Source organism: Pteropus vampyrus, unplaced genomic scaffold (assembly GCF_000151845.1).
Source record: "Pteropus vampyrus isolate Shadow unplaced genomic scaffold, Pvam_2.0 Scaffold110, whole genome shotgun sequence".
NCBI classification, from domain to species: Eukaryota; Metazoa; Chordata; class Mammalia; order Chiroptera; family Pteropodidae; genus Pteropus; species Pteropus vampyrus.
The window spans coordinates 3,485,672-3,506,417 of NW_011888891.1; the positions used below are offsets into that span (position 1 = coordinate 3,485,672).

The following is a 20,746-nucleotide window of genomic DNA, read 5'->3' on the forward strand; positions in this document are numbered from 1 at the left end:
TTTCCTTTATAAGTTACTATCTTCTTTTCCCTGGCAGCCTTGAAAATTCTTTGTCATTGATTTTTGATAACTTTAATACAATGTGTCTTGGTGAAGGCCTTTCTGGGTTGAGATAATTGGGTGTTCTGTTGACTTCTTGAATTCCATGCTCCATTTCATTCCTTAGATTTGGGAAATTCTGGTCCACTATTTGTCTGAAAATGCTTTCTAGTCCCTGCTTCTTTTCCTCACCTTCAGTAATGCCCATTATTCTTATGTTTCCTTTCCTGATGTTTCTTGAATTTCTCTTTCATTATTTTTCATTCTTTGGTTTCTCTCTTCTTCCTTCTGCTTTATTTCTAGATTTCTGTCTTCGATATCACTGATCCTTTCCTCCATGTGGTTGACTCTACTTCCTAAGCTTGCTTTTTCATTTTTCAACTCTTGCAGTGTGTTTTTCATCTCCAAAAGTTCTATTTGGTTCCTTTTGAGGGTTTTATTCTTCTTGCTCTGCTCATCTAGTTGTTTTTTCAGTTCCTGAAATTGTTATTATGACTCGTTTCGGAATTCACTGAGTTTTTTCAGAAGTATCATCCTGAATTCTCTGTTATTTAAGTTGTTTATTTCTATATCTATAAGCTTATTTTCTGGAGATTTTTCTCTTTCTTTCTGAGATGTCTTATCACCTTGGTTATTCATGGTGTTTAAAGGACTATTTCTTCACCTGGGCATAATGGAAATGTATTCTACTTTTTTTCCAGAAAGAAGATTCATTATATAAAAATATCTCTTTAGCTTGCTGCAAAGAAGGCACTTTCTTTTGGTTTCCAGTAGATGACATCTAAGCCTCTTGGATTCCTGCTTTATATAAAGCCTTAATAATGCCTTTATTTTCTTGTAGATATTTAATCATGCTCGCTACCCTCAGTTTTAGTCCCTGTCAGTGTTAACAACAGTTTTGGTAGCCTTTGCTCAGATTCCCGCGGTGCTCCGTGGTGATTGGTCTTGGAGGGTATGGGGAGATGGGCCCTCTGGGTTGGAAGTTGAGAACTGAGGCTCAGCCTCAGTTTTTCAACCGCAGCTGGTCAAAGTCAACTGTTGTTTTTCTGCCGACCCGCCTCTCTGCCTTCTGCCCTGATGACTGGGCACTGCCACTGGCTGCGTGGAACTCACAAACTCTACCAGGCAGGGCTGTTCAGGGAACTCACAGAATCTTCTCCCCTCTCCCTCCTCCTACAGGGAGCTCCAGCGGCTGCAAGCGGCAGCTTCTTTATTTCTCACAGTCCACAGCCCAACACCCAGAGTTCTGACCTGTGGTAGCTTTTATGTGCAGATCCCATATTCAGACATACTGGTGTGCAGTTTGGGTGTTTTTAGTTGAGTTTAAATGTTCCTTTTATTGTTGTTTCAAGGAGAGAGATCTGGGAACATCTCTCACTCCGCCATGTTTCTTCCCTCTTGTAGCTTTTTTTAATGCCCAGTTTTTTTGTCAGACATAGCTGCTTCTGCCAAAAATATTTATTTACAATGCTACAACAATGTTGAGCATCCATTGATCATTCACTAGCTGCACAAAGCATCAGTTATGTTTATAACATCTCCTTCCACACAAGCATGTGTTGCTCACTTGCTGATTTAAAAAAAAAAAAAAAAAAGAGAGGCTGCAGAAGCCACAACTCAGTCATTCATTCATTCAACAACTTTTTCCTGACTATTTAGTATGTGCTAGACAGTGTGTCGAGTTCAGGAGTGGTAACACAAGGTATCTGAAACATGACCCTGGCCCTCAAAAGTGTCATAATCCAGTTGGGTAAAACATGACAAGAAAATTTCTAAATTATAATAAGATGTGAATTTAATTTAGATACAGTTCTTTTGCTTTCACATTCTTGTAAAGATTTTCCTAGAGATGTTTCAAAGCCTTAATGCTGATATTGAAGTTCAATTTGTAAAACTTCTATTTTTCCAGAAGAAAAAAAAAGAGCTATTGAAATGCTTAGTAGGTATTGTAATATTAAAAGCAGGTATTTTCTCAGAATTAATAAAACAATACTATATAAGATTCAGAGTCAAATATCAACAATTATGGAGATTGTTCTATTTTGTTATTGTTGAATGGTATTATGATTCTACTGTGTTTCACTTGGCTTCTAAGAGCAATTTGTTTTTTTAACTGGGAAGCATGGTGAAAAAACCAAAGGAAAAATACAAAACACAAATACACATTTTTGGAAGAAAATATATAAATAAAATGAGATTCATACAATTTTAGTTTTAGAGCTGGATTATCTTCCTGAGAATAATATGTAACCAAATTAAATTAAAATGGAATATAAAACTCTCTAGTTAATTAAATAAATAAGTTAAGAAGAAAAGGGAAAGTCAAAAGAAAATAAAAGATGAAAAGACATTGATGAAAACTATGTACACACACAAACACAGAGTCCTAGAGGATGACAGACATGAATAAAAAGATGAGGAAGAGCTGACAGAAGATGGAGAATATCATTCCAGGCAGAGGAAACAGGACGCAAAAGCATAATAAAGTTTTTACTTCAGTTTCTGATTGCTTATACACTTGTGACTATGTGCCATTGCTCAGTTTTCCTCTTAACTTTGGTTCATTATAGCATATTTTTTATGTATAGCCTAGAAGCTTTCTTCACGTTCACTACAACTATTAGTGCATCTTTCAATGGGCTAGCCTGGGAGTTTTGCTTCTAATAATCCTTTCCCACACTATAACTTTAAAATGCCAAGTGGGAAAATTAAGTGCTGTGTGAATCTCATTCCCCATTCTTTCTCCTTAGACTTACCTTGTGAATTTACTCATATTATAGACCCTTACAATCTGCATCAGAAACTCCCACTTACCTATCAGTCTCTACCACGAGACTAGGAGCTCCTGGGGTGCAGGAACTCTCTTTTTTCTGTAAATATTTACAAATATATTGAACAGAACATGACAGGATGTTAAATGATTCTAACCCCTCTTTCTCACAAGATCCTTATCAAGCTGGTTTGTTTTCTTCACTTTTTCTGCTTTTCTGCCTGCTTCACTATAATTTCATCAATTGTTTTATTAAGACTTCTCATCTTTGGTAATTGCATAAGTGCCATGGTACTTAATCATGGTTTTCATTATTATAAGTAAAGGTGATGTAATTGTTACATATTTAAAAGCCATAATCCTGCTCATTTTTCTATAGACTTGTTTGTATATCTCATTAATTTATTTTCTAAGATAACAATTAGTGAATCTGTAAGTCTATAAAAATAATCTTTAACCCATTAAAAGATAGTTTTGGAGTCAGATGGATCTGTGTGTAACTGCTGGCTCTGGGTATTTGTTGTCATGTTTAAAATGGGAATGAAAATAATACCTCCTGTCTCATAGATATGCTCACAGAAATGTCATGGGTATTAAATGAGAAAAGCAGTAGCATACCTGGTATATAATTATAGGTAACCATTTAAGGTTTACTATCATCAGTATTATTAAAAATAAAAACAATAATAACACAGTAGTAAGTTTATATTGATATAGCATTTTTAAATGTTCTAACATCTTTTAAAAATCTTTATAGCAATGCTGTAAAGTAGGTAGGACTTTGCTGAAATAATGCCTCACTCATGCTCTCTAGACTAGAAGCATGAACAGAGTTGCAGGTAAGGTTTTTATGTCAGAAAAGACAAAGCCCAGGTAGGCTAGGTTTAGGAGCTAATTCAAATCATACCTTGTAAGTGATGGAAAACCTCAGTGTACAAGGCTAAGCCTGAATGCTATAAATATAAGGGAAAACTGGACAGAGATTTTGTATAGTGTAACTCAGATGTCATCTGAAGCTCTCTTGAGATTTAATATTGCATGCAATGTGAAAGCTCCAAGTCCCCACCCCCTACCCCAAAGATTTCTGCAAATTCCTAGGAGATTTACATTGCCATGGTCCCATCTGGCTCTAAACTCCTTCTTCCAGGGAACTGGTAGTCTGTAGATAATCTTGGTATCTAACATGTGCACTACAATAAGGACATAGCTTTGACCCTGACAGAAATTCCCTCCTGAAGCAGTTTCCAAAATAAAACACTCGCACTTTTGCAAGACATTGTAAATAGTACTGAAAATTTGTGAGGGTCAAAAAAATGAGTTGTCAAAATAAAAAAAAAAAAAATCCTCAAATTGCACACAGACACCATTGCCCATCTTTTGGTCATGCCACAATTAAAACTTTTTTTCACCGGCTACTATTCCCCCACAGTCCCCCAGATCCTAGCCTCACTACATTTTACCACTTCTTTTCTCATTGGCCCTTCTGATCTCTTTCCCAAGTCTCTTCCTGGATTAGTTCTAGGAAATTTAAATTCTCCTTATTCTATCGTGCAGAACAATTTAGCTCCCTTCAACCTTTGTCTCCAAATTTGGGCTTATATCTGCATTTCCTAATCCATTACCAGCCCAGCAGAACAAAGAGTATTTTCATATAACTAACGTTTTTTAGAAGACTTATCTTTGTGTGTTGGCTCCTTTCTCTCGGTTGTGGTTATACAGCACGTTTTCTTTCCCCTCCTCTACATCATCATTTAAAATTTCATATAGCACCAACAAATTTGTCCATCCCCTGTGTTCAAATCTTAATTGAATACGTGAACACACTTTCTGGAGAGCAAGGATGAAGAAGCCTCCAGATACTAACACTCTTCAGTCAGAAAATAAAGATCACGAGCCTATGACTTTTCACTACTGAAACCCACTCAGCTAATCTCATCGAAGAGTGCAGAGGAGGAAGAGGTCAACCCCAGCAGGATGATAAAACACACACTACCTATGCATTGTTGTTTTCCTTTTTAAAATCTACTTTTCTGATTGAAATATATGTTGATTGCCAAAAAATAAACATTACAAAAATATATAATGTAACCATTGTTAATAATAAGTTTATGATGCATGAGCTTTGGGAGGAAGACAAATTATGAAGAACATTTTATTAAAATTATTCCTTTAAATCACATCACTTGAAGTGTTAAATTATATCTAGACGGATCCTGATTACATCAGCTTCACTGAGTTATGGATACTTCTTCAATAATCTGTGGTAGCCCACAAAACAATCTAAATCATTAAAGCATGGTAGAAGATGTAAGTGTGTTGTCATTTAATGGATCATATTTGCTAGAATGAATAGTTGAAACTAGAATCTGCAATGACGTGAGATGTAAGCCATTGCCTAGAGTTGCATTCCTCTTAGTTTTGTTTCTTAAGTTGGACATCTAGCTCACTAATTTTCAATCTTTTTTCCTTTCTATTCTGTTTATAAGGCTATAAACATAGCATCTAAGGATGTCTTTGACTACAGAAAACAAGTTTTGCTATATACCATTTTTAATTGTACATTTTCTATTACCTAATTTCCACTATAAGTCATTCTTAGACCCACTATAAGTCATTCTTAGACCTAGGAATTATTTTGAAGTATCTCTCTTACCTTACAAATAGGTCACACTGGGGATTGTTTTGGCTATCTTTACCATTATTAAATTCTAATTCTAATGCATTATGGTCAGAAAATGTGATCTATATGATGTAGGATTCTTTGTTATTTATTGAGGCTTTTTTGTAGTCTACATGCATGGTCAGGTGTGGTCTTGAAAATAATGTATTCTCTAATTGCTAGGTTCAAAATTCTATATACGTCTACTAAATCAATCTTGTTAATTTTATTGTTTAAATCTGTCATTATTAATTTTTGTCTAGTTTATCCAACTCCGAAAGGCACTTGAAATTGTATATACTTTCTGTTAACTCTGTCAATAGAATTTCTATCAAATTGTGTTTTAGAAGTTTTGAGACTATGATTATCAGGTGCTTTTAAGTTCAGGATTGTTACAACATATTGGTGAATTTTTTATTTTATCATGTAAGTACTTTCTATCTTTAACAATGCTTTTTGCCTTAAAGTCTACTTTGAATGATGTAAATACAAATATATCAGCTTTCTTTTAGTCTGTATTATACTGTGTCTTCTACCCCTTTTATCTTTTCTGTGTTCTTATATTTTAGGTATATCTCTTACACAGCATATAGATAAATTTTATTTTATCTCATCTGAGAATCTCTAGATTTTAACCAGCAATTTTAACCCATTTACCCTCCCAGTATCAGTGCTGCATCTGGATTTAATTTCTATCATCTTATTTTGGGCAGTTTACCATGCATTTCTTCTCCCCCCCCCTCCGCCCCCATTAAGTTAATTAAATTATTCTTGGACACCTGGACAATTTCCAAGTAAGACAGAGAATACAAAACATTGGTCACCAATCATGGTTTTAATATACCTATAACTCTTCTTATGCATTATGGATTAACTATCAATTAACATGCTTAATGGAATGCTCCTATGCCCTTGGGTGATTAGATTTACTAAAGTACTTTGTACGTCAACTGTTAGTCACCTGTCTTCTGGTTTTCTCTGTCTGTAAGGGAATAGAAATTTATTGGTGGGGTTAAAGTTTGTAACTAATATGAATGATTAAGACTATATTAAATAGAGTAGTTACAATAAAAGAATACATAAATTTGAAAAAATGGATATGTTTTGTCTATTCATCAAGAATTTTTATAGTTTATTAAGGTAGAAAATTCAACAAGATACATGTTTGCTTAATATGCTAGGATTAACTACATTTTAAAGCTAAAGGAAAAAACTTTAAATCAATCATCTATTTGTGTATGTATAACCATACACATATGAAGATATATTAAGATTAGTAGACACAAAAAAAGCTTATAAATCATTTTGTTAAAGAAAAACAGTAGTACAGAATAAGATCGATCTTTACAGTTTTTGTGCCTTTGTCATTCTCTTCAATCAGTCTGTCAGTGAAAGTTCCTCACTTTCAAAAAAAAGCTTCATGTTGTATGTATTGTCACTCTAAAGCAAGATGTTTTCTTGTATTTTGAAATCTATGACTTATGCGTATATTTAATAGCCAATTTTCTGTAATAATTTTTTTTCATTTCCAAAATACAAGGCTTAAATTCAGAATAGAACTGTCAAAAGGCCTTTTACATCTAACCTTTCTTTGGAATTGGCTATGATGTTTTTATTTTTTATCTCATGAAAGGAGAGATACTAAAAATTAGGTATGTTTGTATTCTTCATATTTTGATTAGCTAAAATACTATACGAGCTGAACTTAAAATGTTTCAGAGCTCTGCCCATGAGATACAGATGTTCCACAGGCCTTTTCTTTCTCAAATAATAATCTTTCTTATAATAACCTCTAACTCTGGGCATTCCTAATTATGATAAAAATTTCTCATTGTACATGAAAGACAGGATTGTGTTTTAGTGATACTTATTCAAAAGTAGAAACCATGTTAAGTTCATTACCTTTTATATTTATTGTTTGTTTCCTTTTTAACTATTAAATGCTACTGCAATCTATATCTAGCTGCCCTACTTTCCCTTCCCGATGAGTAATTTCAGAACTATTCAACAGCTGTTAAACACTAAGTACGCCCAGTCTTGAATTAACTGATGTTATATTCTGTACAATCCTAATATATTACTATCTGATGATGACTCAGAACTTAGAAAGAATCAAGGTATACTTTGTTCTAACATATACTGTAACTTTGGAAATATTGTTTTGGAATATTTTATAACTAATATCTCAAACAGCTGAACTGATAGTTCTATTAAGAGCACGCCATCTTGCTAAAGAATTAAGAATTAGCATCTATACTGTCTATGGATGAACATTCAGAATTGCTTGAGATGTCAGCATATTGTGCAATCGAAAGGGTTTTCTAATCTCCTCAAACAAAAAATGAAAAGAAATTATTGTCTTGTTGACCAACACCCAAAGAAAGTTTCCATTATTAAGACTGAAGCCCATAATAAAGTTAATACTTTAAAGTCTACTACCATACAAAGAGCCCTCTCTGGTGTTAACAGTATATTATATTATAGACAGTTTTTCTATCTGATTTCTGTATAAGAAGGACTAATTAAAGGACAACACTCATTGGGGTGGGAGGATGGATAAGGGGAAAGACATTGGCTTTGTCAAGACTGATTCATGCTGCTTGGTGTCTCTCAAACTATCTCTAGACTGATATTTATGCTAAAGAAAATAATAACAGTAACCCAAATCACAGCGACAAATTAGCTCAAACTTTACAAAACTATGAGTCAAAAAAACTTTATCTAGGAGGCTCAACAAGTCATAAAAATTTTACTCATTTTAATTATAACCCAGGAAACATATCAAGAAATCCCCACATCTAAGAACACGTAAGAACTTACAAAAGGATTTAGTTCAATTGACCAAATGATAACCCTTCAAGTACTTTTAAATTTGTAACTTTTCTGGTTAGACTGAAACATTCCCTTAGTTTTAAATTTTATGCCTGGCCTAATTGTATTGCAATTTGCATTTTAAAATCTTTATAAGCCCAAATATGAAACTGTTGTAGAAAAACCCCATGAGGCTGTGCTTGACTCATCCTCTAACAGATTCCATCCTTAGTACGTTGCAATTGTTACATTTCTTCAAAAAATGAATCTCACATATAGTCTTATGCTTAACACACAAGCTAAATTTCTGAAAGGCACATCATTAGACATATTTTATCCCCCACCATCACCAGGATGGTATACATTTGGGAGACTAGATTTATTAGGAGAGACACCAATAAAAGTCAGCCTTAAAACCACACTGGAAGTGACCATCTTGGGCACCTTTAACTCCAAATACAACTCCAGCTGCAGGCCCACAGCCAGGGATCTATGTTTCTGATCGTAGTATAAAGGTGCTTAGGATCCTATAACCTGGATATCCAGACCAACTGAAAATTGACTCGGACACTCATCATAAGGACTCCAGAGAAAAAAGGACAACTTTCCTAATAAGACATCTACCTCCCAAGAGTCTTTGGATTGAGAAGATAACATTAGGTGTAGACCACTTTCTCCAAAGACCGTCTGAACCCTGATGTGACAACAAATGAAACTTCCATCTCATTTTTATATTGTGTCTGAAAATTCTGCCAAAGTCTGAATTCTTTGTGGGTACGGTTCTGCTTGTTGTTTGTGCTGACTCTTGTTCGAGGTGTTCCTGTATGTAATCTTTTTGCTGGAACTTCATGTTTATTGAAACTCTATAGGGATTTTTGAGGCTTGTGTTGGGTGTTGGGGAAACCTTCCTCCAAGGAGGATTTGTTTACTTCTCCCAAGCACCTAGGGTACTACCAACAAAGACAAATGTTAAATTCATAGCGTGTAGTCTTTTTAGACATACAGAAGTATGAACTCAGGTCACAAACTGGCATGAGGGCTGGCCGTTAACCACATATTCTCAGAGGAGACTTTCTTTCCTCCGACCAGAACTAATGCAAGGCAGACAAGTTTCTCCACTCTCTGCCTTCCCCCATCCCCCTTTAATTCTCTCCCCGCCACAACTTCCACCCCTGACCATGGATGTTGCCATTTCCCCTTAAGAATTGGATCTCTGAAGGTGCGGCGTCTCCTCCCACATGCTTGTGGCACGCACCCAGGGGCCTGGCGCCTCCATCTGCCTTTTTAGGTAAAAATTTTTTCTAATTCACCCTTTCTATGAGGGTTAAACTCTCTGTGGTTTTTGGTTTTAGAGAATCTCCAACCTAACTCCCATTTGAGGCCAAAGCTTTGTTCTTGGCCCCCGTGTCTCCTTAAAACTAGAACTGTAGGCCATCTGGAATTAGTAAATGCTCCCAGGGCCACCAAGGCCCTCAGCATTTGTTTACCTCCCTGAATGCATGCTGGCCTCACAGGATTTCCTTTTGTAAGTTCAGTCATGTTTTAAAAGGTGTTCTTGTTTAACATGCTTAGGTGTGTCATAGCAAAATATTTTCTAAAATTTAGTATATTGCCAAAAATATGTCTACAAATTCTATCTCTTCCTGGATATCTCACAAATACAAAACTTTGGTAGTGACCTACCCTTCCACTACCATATCTAGTTTTCCTTCAAAAATTAATGATACCACTTCCTATCCACCTTATGACCAAAAAAAGAAAAAAAAAAAAATATTTGAGCATACCGCCCCATCTCTTCATCTTTAACATTCCAGTATAACTCTTATTCCAGTATAACTCTTATTGGTTCTAAGTTCTAAATATCTCTTGAATTTGTTCTCTTCATTCTGGCCACTACTTCCTTTGGAATCTACCATTTCTTTTCTGTGTCACTGAAATAATCTCCCTGTTTCCATGCTTACCACCCTCAAATCCATAGTTCACAGAGCTCCCAGAAAAACCTATTTGAAATAACTGACCATGTCGCTTGCAAAATGAACGACCTTCAGTGACTCCTCACTGCCACAAAGGTTTCACTTATCATGGAATATAAGGTCCTCTACAATCAGTTATTCTCAATGCTATAGTCAGAACTAATTGTGCAATCTCCTGCTCGATCTACCATCCTCCAATCACTGTCAAACCTCACCCCAGCTTCCTTGGCCACCTAACAGCTCTATATCTTTCGGAACTCTGGTCAAGACTCCTTTCTTCCAAGAAGCTTGCAAGCAAATTCTTAGTGCACCCTGTTACATTACTGCTCAACTATTAAGCACTGCTCAACTGTGCTTAACTATTATTGCACTTACCACACTGTACTGCAATCATTTATCTGTTGTCCCAATCAGGCTATGAATTCCTTTTAAGGACAGAGAAATTCTTATCTCTAGCCACAGTACCTGGCACAGTACCAATTACATGAGGTACTTAGTACCTAACAACGAATGTTTTTGACTTCTACAAAACCTTATGAAATTGACTGATATTCCACTGCCGCTATCAAAGTTCAGGCCCTTTCTTCTAGCTCTATCCTCTTATACGTCCTTCTGCCTCTAGTTTATCGACCTTCCTAATGTCACCTAAATTCTGAAGCACAATTCTGATCATGTCCTGCTTAACCTCAGAAACCTCTTATTGCTGTTATTCCCTGCCTCACTTTCTCTGGCGATGCAGCAGGTCACAGCAACCAATTTTCCAAAGCGACAGTTCAGCCCCATCCTAATTACAAAACCAACCAGTCTCCACTTTAACTTCTCAATCACCATCTAATGAAGCTTATTAGCATCAGACCCTTCCAGATCCAAACTAGGATCTGATGATACTAATGATAGCTACAGGATTCCATAATATCCAGTTACTGCCCTCCCCATTTTGACTATATGTACAACCCCATCTCATCACTGCATTTTACAGCCGTGATGCGCCGGGGTGTGCTGAGGTGTGCCAGGGGAAAGGGGCCAGGGTTACAGAGGAACAACAGGAGAGAAGATCATTGTCTACAGAGAACTTCAAAACAGTAACATTGACTAAAGGTCAGTCTACTTTTTATCATCATGAAATAGCCATTCTAAACAATGTCAGTAACAGAATACTCCTCCCTGCAGGGCGGACTGGCCCACCACCACTCCTTAGTGAACCACTGCTATTCAGGCATCACTCCCTTTCGACACCTTTAACTCACCCCTACAGAATCAATCACCTCTTCCTAAACCCTTAATACATACCTGAATCTCATACAAGGCCATAAGCGTGTTAAAGGGAGCTTCTCTTTAACATTCATGAACACACCCTTCTAGCCAGCTCCCTATCGAGTTCGCCTCAGCTGCCCAGTAAAGTCTTCAGTGAGTGAAATGTGCCAAGTCCCAGTTCCTCTATGTTGCTAGGAAAAACAAACCATCAGGCCTTATACTCACTCACCCCATATACCAGGCTAAGTGCACATAGAATATAATTTGAATTCCAATGGCTGGCATTCATTGAACTCCATAATCTGGAACTAATTCTAATTTCTACTAATACCCTCCTCATACTAACTACTTATACTCAGTATATTTCTGCCTATTACACGTAAATCTTTTTTGTCTTATAGTACTTTGTGTCTGATTTACCTAACTGCTAAGCCACAGAAGGAAATTTAAACACTCAGTCCTACTTTAATGCTGTAGATACAATAAACTCAACACTATTAAATAAAACTAGGGACAGTTAATATATAAAAGAGTAGAATACATTTTTATTATATAGAATTTTATTTTTTAAAAAACTTTATTTTCATAGAATACATTTTCACATTAAATTCCCACAGTGGGAAAATGACAATTTATTAAAGTTTTATATTTGCAGATAACATTTTTTCAGGACAAGTAAAATGAACACATTTGAGAATCAAATCTCAGTTTAGAATCTATAATATTTGGATATTAATTACTAGGAGATCTCTTCTCTACTTGGAACTTCTCTATATTCAGAAGCTTTCCAGGCTCTTTTTCCCAGAATTTAGAAATTAGTAATGTGAACTATCAGCATATCCTAATTTTAAAGTTTCCCAAGGACATGTAACCATCAGTAACCGGTATCAACTGAACAGAGGGAGAAGTTTTCAAACATTAAGCAATGCGTAAGATTCAGTCGTCTTTCTTTATGAATTAACAGTCTTTCCCTTTCTCTATCATTCCCAGGACAAATATAGACGTTTGCTCAGGCATTGATAGTTATAAAGTTGAATTCCCTTTAAGAGTTTGATAAATTAAAATGCAAAAGCTCACGTTTAGTTATATTGTGAGTCTAGTGAGAAGCTGGGAGGCAACTCCATTAACTCATCAGAATAAGAAACTCAGCCTTACAATTTCTTGGATATATATAATTCCTCTCAAACCTTTTCCTCAAAGATTAAATTCTAAAAATAACCAGGTGATTAGGAGAAGAGGTTAATCTCACCAATGGACTTAAGTTATTTCCTCCTTACTGTGAGCTGAATGGCATGACAGAGCAGAGGCAAAGAGGAGTACAATCAATTCTCAAGGTATTAAGTCAAAAAGGTCAGAGCTTCCACAGCATGGCAACGGCTTTGCAGATGCCCACGTCGTGATAGTTGAAATAACAAAGCCCAGCAAAGGTGAAAGCCGAGAGTGCCAAAAGGCCTGCCTTAGCGACTTTCTGCAATGCATCCCCTCGTACATAGTCAGTAACAACCTGTCCAAGGCCCCTAAGGAAAAAAAAATCACAGTACAAAAAAAACCAGAAATGTGGTTAGAAGGTTATACAGATAACTTGACTGCAAAAAGATAATCAATCAGGTTCAAACTGCAACAAGATCATAAACCAAAATAAAGGAAGCAAGCATTTCCTAATAATAAAGACATCTTCTCATTCTTCAGATTCAGTTTTCTGGAATCACTCATTTAAGAGAGAGTAATCAATGCTACTCTATCTACAAAATCTTGGTTTGTTTTTTGGTTTTTTGTTTTTTAACTAAAACAAATGTTCTCCAGAGTTTTTCATTTATTTGAAAAGAATGTAGTAAGCAGATATTATGTGCCAGAACCTGTTATAGATGTTGAGAGTACAGCAAATTGAGACAGCATCCTTCCCCTTATGGAACATACATTCTAATGAAGGAGAAAGAAGAATACATATGTGCTATGAAGAACTATTTTAGAAATGTTTTGCAATATTTTGGACCTCAATGAGAATATTCCAAGCAAAATTGACAATGACCTTGGCATCTTTAAGAATATTAAAAAGGTTAGTTGACTGGAGAACATGGAGATCAAAAGGTGGGGACAGATCACATAGGGACTTAAAAGTCATAAAAAGAAGTTTGAATTTTACTTAAAACATGAGAAACCACACATGTGCTTTAAATAAGGAGTGACCTAAGTAAGGAATGACCTAATTTTACTTTTCTTAATAACACTTTTATTGAGATACAACTCACATACTATAAAATTAACCCTTTTTAAGTACACAATTGAATTACTTTTAGTATAGTCACAGAGTTGTGAACATCATCACTATTTAACTCCAAATATTTTCATCACCCCCAAAAGAAACCCTGTAGCTATTAGTCCATTACCCAATCACTAATTTGTTTTCTGTCTCTATGGATTTGCCTATTCTAAACATTTTACATAAATGCAATCGTATATGATGTGGCCTTTGTGTCGAGTTTCTTTCACTTAGCATAATTTTGTGGCACGTATCAGTACTTAAGTCCTTTGTATGATCAAATAACACAGGCATATCTCATTTTATTGTATTTTGCTTGATTGCATTTTGCAGATATTGAAGGGTTTTACAAATTGAAGATCTGTGGCAACTCTGTGTCAAGCAAGTCCACTGGTGCCATTTTTCCAACAGCATTTGACCACTTCATGTGTCTGTTTTACATTTTGGTAATTCTCAAAATATTTAAAACTTTTTCATTATTATTATATTTGTTATAGTGTGATCTTTGATGTTACTAAGACAAGACACTCTACTAGCAAAAAAATTATGACTTGCTAAAGGCTCAGATAATGGTTTGCATTTTTTAGCAAAAAAGTATTTTAAATTAAGGTATGTACATTTTTTAGACATAATGCTATTATGCACTTAATAGACTACAGCACATTCAGTGCAAATGACATTTATATGCACTGGGAAACCAAAAAATTCATGTGACCCACTTTATTGCAATATTAGTCTCATTGCCATGGTCTGGAACTGAACCTGCACTATCTCCAGGGTATGCCTGTATTCCTTTGTAAAACTACATCATATTTTGTTTAGCTATCCATCAGCCAGTAGGCATTTAGATTGTTTCCACTTTTTAGCTATTATAAATAACACTGCTATGAACATTCCTGTACAAATTTTCATGTGAGGCCATATGTTTTCAATTTGGGGAGCTATACACCTAAAAGTAGAATCTCTGAGACACATGGTAACGTTTTGTTGGATCTGCCAAACTGTTTCCCAAAGTGACTGCAACATTTCACATTCCCAGCAGAATATGAGGATTCAAACTTTGTGACATCCTTGAAACACTTGTTACTGCCCTTCTATTTGATTACAGCCATTTTAGTGTTTTTGATTTGATTTTGATTTGCATTTCTCTCATGGTTTTGATTTGCATTTCTCTCATAAAAATGATGTTGAGCATTTTTTCATGTGCTTATTGGCTAGCTGTGCATCTTCTCTGGATAACTGTACTTTTATTTTTAATAAGATCACTCTGGCTATAGTGCGGCAGTGCTGGCAGGAAAAGGAGGGCAAGAACAGGAACAGAAAACTTAAGTAGTCTACCCAAGACTTCTGGCTTAACCTAGGCTGGTGAAAGGGGAAATGGTGTGAAGTGACAATTCAGACTATGCTTAAGAACCAACAGAAATAACTGTAGACTGGATGTGTGTAAGACAAAAAGAAATATCAAGAATGATTCCTAGAATTTTCAACTCGAGCAACTAGATTTGAGTTAGGGAAGAACAAGACAGAGATTCTGAAGGGAAATTGAGAGAGATATGAGGGGAAAAGGAGTGATTTTGACAAAGTTAAATTTAGGATGACTATTAGACATCCAAGTGGCTATGTCTATTAGACAACTGGAAATATAAGTCTGCAGCTCAGGAAAAGAGGTCACATCTGAGCTCACCATGGGAAAGTATATAGATATAGAAATTAAGAAGGCCAAGACTAAGCCCCAAGTTCAGATCTTTATTATTCAAGTCAGACAAGAGGACAAGGAACTAGCTGAGACTGAGAGGTACAGCTGGTGAGATGAAGAAAACAAGGTGAATATGGCATCTAGGAAGCCAAAGAAAAATTACTTAAAGAGGGAATATTCAATTAAGTTGAATGCTGCTGAGAGTTCAATAAATGGAGGACAGAGAACAGACAAGTGGATATGGAGAAAATAAAGGTCTTTGGTGACTTTAGTAAGAATGACTATAGTTAAATAGTTGGGATAAAAGGCCAATTAATGCGAGTTAAGAGAGACTGGATGCTGAGGAACTGGTGCACAATTACAGACAACTTGATTCATTGTTTTGTGTGTGTGAAAAGGAAGAAAATTAGTGAGATAACTGGAGAAGTCAATTTTAATAAAAAATTTTAATAAAAAATTCTCTCATTTTAATTTTTGATTAATTTAGATGGATCTCCTTCCAAAATATCATGTATTAGAGAAATATTACTGTACTTATAACCTAATATTTCATATGCAACTGGAATCCTTTATTTTGAAAAGTCCACGTGGTTAAAGGGCAATTCTCCTAACAAACCCTAAAAACCTTGGTAAACAAAAGCCCCTTTAACACTGGCTAGAAAATGATTGTGACACATCACTTAACCTCCCTGGGATTTAGTTTCCACATCTGTAACATAACAGGGCTGGTTAAGATACTCCCCCAAGTCTTTTCAGTTCTAACAACCCAAAACGCTTCCCTATTCACGATATCAGACTGTTCTTGCAAAACAACATAAAATGAACAACTCAGGGAACCCAACTGTTACTTATAAACTTTCTAGAAGGTTCACTAACAGAGAAAATCTAATAACTACACTGGATAAAATAAATAAAAACTGGAAATTCATTCATTCAATAAATATTTAATTAGTGCTATGTGTCAGGTGCTGATCTAGGCACTAAGGATACAATAGCAAACAAAAACTGTCAAAAATCCTTATCATATTTCTTTTTTTTTAAAGGGCAAGAATGAACTATAGATTATGGGATGCACTTTTGGATGACAAAATTATGATGAAATATAAGAAAGTGACTACTATAAAAATCAGGATAATGGTTCCTGTTGAAGCGTTATGACAGAAATAGAACACAACAAAGAGGCTTCTGAAGCAGGCGGCAAAGTTCTATTTATTGACTTGGGTGGTATTACCCTTATAATTCTTCATTAAGCCATAGATTTGATTCTTGTGATTTTCTGTATCTGTGCTATCACTCTAGTGAGGGAAGACAAGGAATCTATAAAATATTAAATAGACAATATATTAGAATGTAGTAAGTGCTACTGAGAAAAATAAAACGGGGAGAGAGATAAGGAATGTTGGGAAGGACACTGAGATTTTGAGTAAGTGGTTAGAGAAAACTTCGGTAAGAATGTTAACATTGAAGATGTGAAGGATTAGAGGGAACAATCCAAATATATAAAAGAGTTTAAAACAGAAGGAATAGTAAGAGTAAAGTCCTGAGGCCTAGAGTGTCCCTGGCATGTTAAAGAATTATCAAGGAAGTCAATGTGAATGAGGGAGAGAGTAGGTGGAGATGAAGAAGAAACAGGGATCACATAGAATCTAGACCACTTTATGAATTCTACTTTTAGTTTGAATATGATTAGGAAACAACAAAGGGTTTTGGGAAAGGAAATGTCTTGATCTGACTTAATATTTTAACAGGGTCACTGGGGCAGCTGTATTGGGCGTAGACAGAAGGGGGACCAGTTAGGAGACTACTTCTGGAATGATGACCAAGTCTGGGGTATGAACAAATGGAAGAAAGGAAATGCTATTAATTCAGATGGGCAAGAGTGCTGGAGGAAGAGATCTAGGGAACATCAGAAACTCAATTTTATAGGATGCTACATTCAAAATATCTATTAGATATGGAAGTGAAGACATCAAATGGGCAGGTGCATATACAAACCTGGACATAAATATATTTTATATGTTTTAAAAGTTTTTTGCAGGTCTTGAGTATCGCAGTCAACTTCTCCCTTATATGTAATAATGAAACTCACAACAAACAAACTGAGCAGACAACGTAATACTGAAAGGACTGCTGTACTTGCCAGTGACTATGGAGAGTGAGGACTGCAGCTAGGGAGTAGTCCACCGCTGAAGAAGGACTCAAATAAGAAGCTGGAAGTAGGCCCAGGAGCAAAACACTGACAACCCTTTCACCAGTCCAATGGAGAGATGCAGCCTTGGAACCAGCTATAGAAAGGAAGAACCAGAGTCATAAGAGCTGAAGGGGGAAACACATCTCTCACATTCAACATTTGCCACAACAGAACCCAAACTGACAGAATGGCAAACAGGATGCATATAAGACTTAACTCTGAGCATAAAGAGGGTAAGAAAAAGAAGGTAATCGAAAGAGATACTATCTCCCTTCTTTTAGTACAGGATGTCTCAACACCTGCATATGTTGATTAGAAGACAAATCCACTTTACTTACAGGCATGAAAATGAACAAAATATCTGCAGAATTACCAATCTTGGACTTCAGGGTAATAGACAGATATCTTATGTATATAAGTTAGTGACACCTGAGAAATTCCTTTAAAACTTACCTCTTTTATTTATACGTTCTAATCTTTGGAAGTAAGGTAATATTAAAAAATCCTCCTAAAACAAAATTAAACCAATCAACTCAAAGAGAAGCAAAGTTCTGATGTCAACTTTTAAGATCATGGTCTTTGTTCTGTCCCATCACTTATAAATTGCCCAACAGATAAGGAACACAAAAATTTATTTCAAACAAGTGAAAAATTAAAATGGGCTCTAAACATTTCTTTGAGAGCTTCTTATCATTTTTTCGTTACAGACCCCTCTGGGAATCTAATAAAAGGATGGTGCAACTCCCCAGAAAAATGCACTTGTAAACATACATTAAAAACTATGTTTATAACTTTGGGGTTTTCCTTTGATCTCATGTACTCCAAGTTAAAACCACTCTGCTAACCTAACTAAACTAAGCAAAAGAATGCAAAAACAAAAACTTTTCAAAGATAAAATTATTCCAAAAAGCAGAAAGACTACACTTGTCTAATTTCTCATAACTCAGCTGCAACTATATCTAAGCAGTTGATGTAAGAATCAAGAGAAGGCAGTAAAATACTGATTTTTCCAGACTTTAAAAATGAAAAGACAGTTAACTTATTATTCACCTACAAGTTTTCTAAGACTAATTTTTGTAATATCTAAATGATATTCACCTAAGAAATGCCATATGATTTTAATATCAACCTCAATAAAAATAAACGTCAATTACAACTATGTGTGTGTGTGTGTGTGTGTGTGTATAACTTTTTAACTTGTCTACCATTTTAAATTATTCATATTTGGCTCCTCTCCATTAGCTAACTGAATAAATGACTCAACTATACTGAACAGACTCTTCTTACAGAGCTATTTTGTTTCAAAATTTTAAAAATTTTAAAGATTTAGACCAGGAGGTTCTCTATGAATATAAATGGAACTATTCAACCACGTTGGCATTGTCTGCCCCAAGGTGTAGGCTAGGTCTTTTGACAGAGTCTAATGCAAGAGTTCCCCCTACCGACAAGAAGTGTTTGCCAAAGGCATGATAATTAGCCCAGATGAAAACAGCCAGAGCCCAGAAAACAGCAACGATGGAGAAAACATACAATGACGGCTGGGTGACAGGTGAATGTTCTGCGTTCCACACCATCCTGGGGTAGGTCGGTCCTGGAGAAATGCTGAAATGTGAGCGGGTCTGACCACTGGGGTTCGGAGGAAGAGAGCTGAGAAGAGACACATTAGGAAGATCAGAAGCACCTCTCCTTTAATGGGATTGAGACTTTTTAAATGACCATAGGCAAGCTACTTCAACCCAAATAGGGGATAACATCACATCTATAAAACAAGGATAGTATCTATTTCACTAGGTTGCTATAAAGTCAGACTAAGGAGCCACTGAAAGATTGAAAAATCAATGAACCACTTATGTAAAAGGGCTTCACTTTTACTGATTTTAAAAATTAAATTATAGCTCCTTTCTCCTTCCATTTATTCATCTGCTCTGCACTGGAGTAAAAGATAAAAGACACAGTCTTTGTCCTCAAGGAATACACTCTAGTTTGGGAAGTTCATCTATTACTATCATCCTTTTCAAGATCAATTTCTCCAGTTGTACTCTTGAACCCATTCATTTCTGTCCCCTTTGGGATCCTACCTCTTGGTTAAAAAAACAGGCAGACCTAAGTTCATCCAACTCCACCACTTACTAGCTCTGAGATGATCACCAGTTAAGTTAAATAGGCACTCTAAGCCTCAATGTCCTCATTTGTAAAATGGAACTAACAACACTTACTTCATAATACTCTGTTGAAAATTATATATGCAAGGTGTTCAGTATAATTTCCAGAATAGTACAAGCACTCAATAAAAAGCAATTTCTCTCCTGCATCTTTAATCTCTCCTTCCTATTGGCCATTTTCCCTCGACTGATATAATAGACTTAACTCTTCTCTTGATCCCATATTCTCTAACTAATGCCCATGAACTCTTCCCCTGCTCTCTTTTTCAAACCATGCTTCTTTAAAGTGTTGTCTAAATCACCTCAACTTCCTCACTTCCTTATCATTCTTCAACATTAAAACTTATTTTTATCCCCATCAAAGCTGCTTTGGTAAGGTGTCAATGGTCTCAAATGGCCATATCCAACAAGTACTGTTCAGTCTCCATCTCACTGGGCCTTTCTGTATCACCTGGCATTGGCGGCCTTCATCCCTTCTTTGCTCTGACAGAACTCTCTTCCAGTTCTCCCTTTGATTCTCTGACCATCTTATATCAGTTTCCTCCTGAATTCATCACTCTTAAATGTTTTCCCAGGATTCTAATCAGCTGCCCATTGCTCTCCTCACTTCCTCTACCCCGCCCTGGCCATTCTGTCCATTCAGCTTCTACTGCTTATTAGCTGATGACACCCAATTCTGTATCTCTAGCCCTGATATCTCTCCAGTTTCAGAAGTTTATGTGCCTATTGAGCCTCTCCCCTGAGATATCCTACATGGTCCTCACAATCACCACTCTCAAATCATCCTTCAACTCACTTTCTTTTCCAAACTCCCATTTCCATGTTGCCCACTTTAATGACATCCCAGCTACTCTTTAACCTAACCCAGAAATCTCAAAGTCAATCGTCAAATCATATTGCTATTATCTCCTTAACATTTCTTGAGACAATC

At 35.9% G+C, this 20,746-nt stretch overlaps 1 protein-coding gene across 2 annotated transcripts in view; it reads right to left on the reverse strand.

The window, feature by feature from the left end:
- Positions 1–12,064: 12,064 nt before the first annotated feature.
- The window catches only part of SDHD (succinate dehydrogenase complex subunit D), a 10,350-nt gene continuing 1,668 nt past the window's right edge, over positions 12,065–20,746 (reverse strand). The window contains exons 2-4 of one of the 2 annotated variants that reach the window (XM_011365394.2): positions 19,184–19,300; positions 17,603–17,747; positions 12,076–13,023 (exon numbers count right to left, since the gene is read on the reverse strand). In XM_011365394.2, the coding sequence (XP_011363696.1) occupies positions 12,858–13,023; positions 17,603–17,747; positions 19,184–19,300 (428 nt within the window). In that variant the 3' untranslated portion in view covers positions 12,076–12,857. Of the gene's footprint in view, positions 13,024–17,602; positions 17,748–19,183; positions 19,301–20,746 lie in introns of both variants that reach the window. The other variant, XM_023533746.1, reaches the window with a different exon arrangement.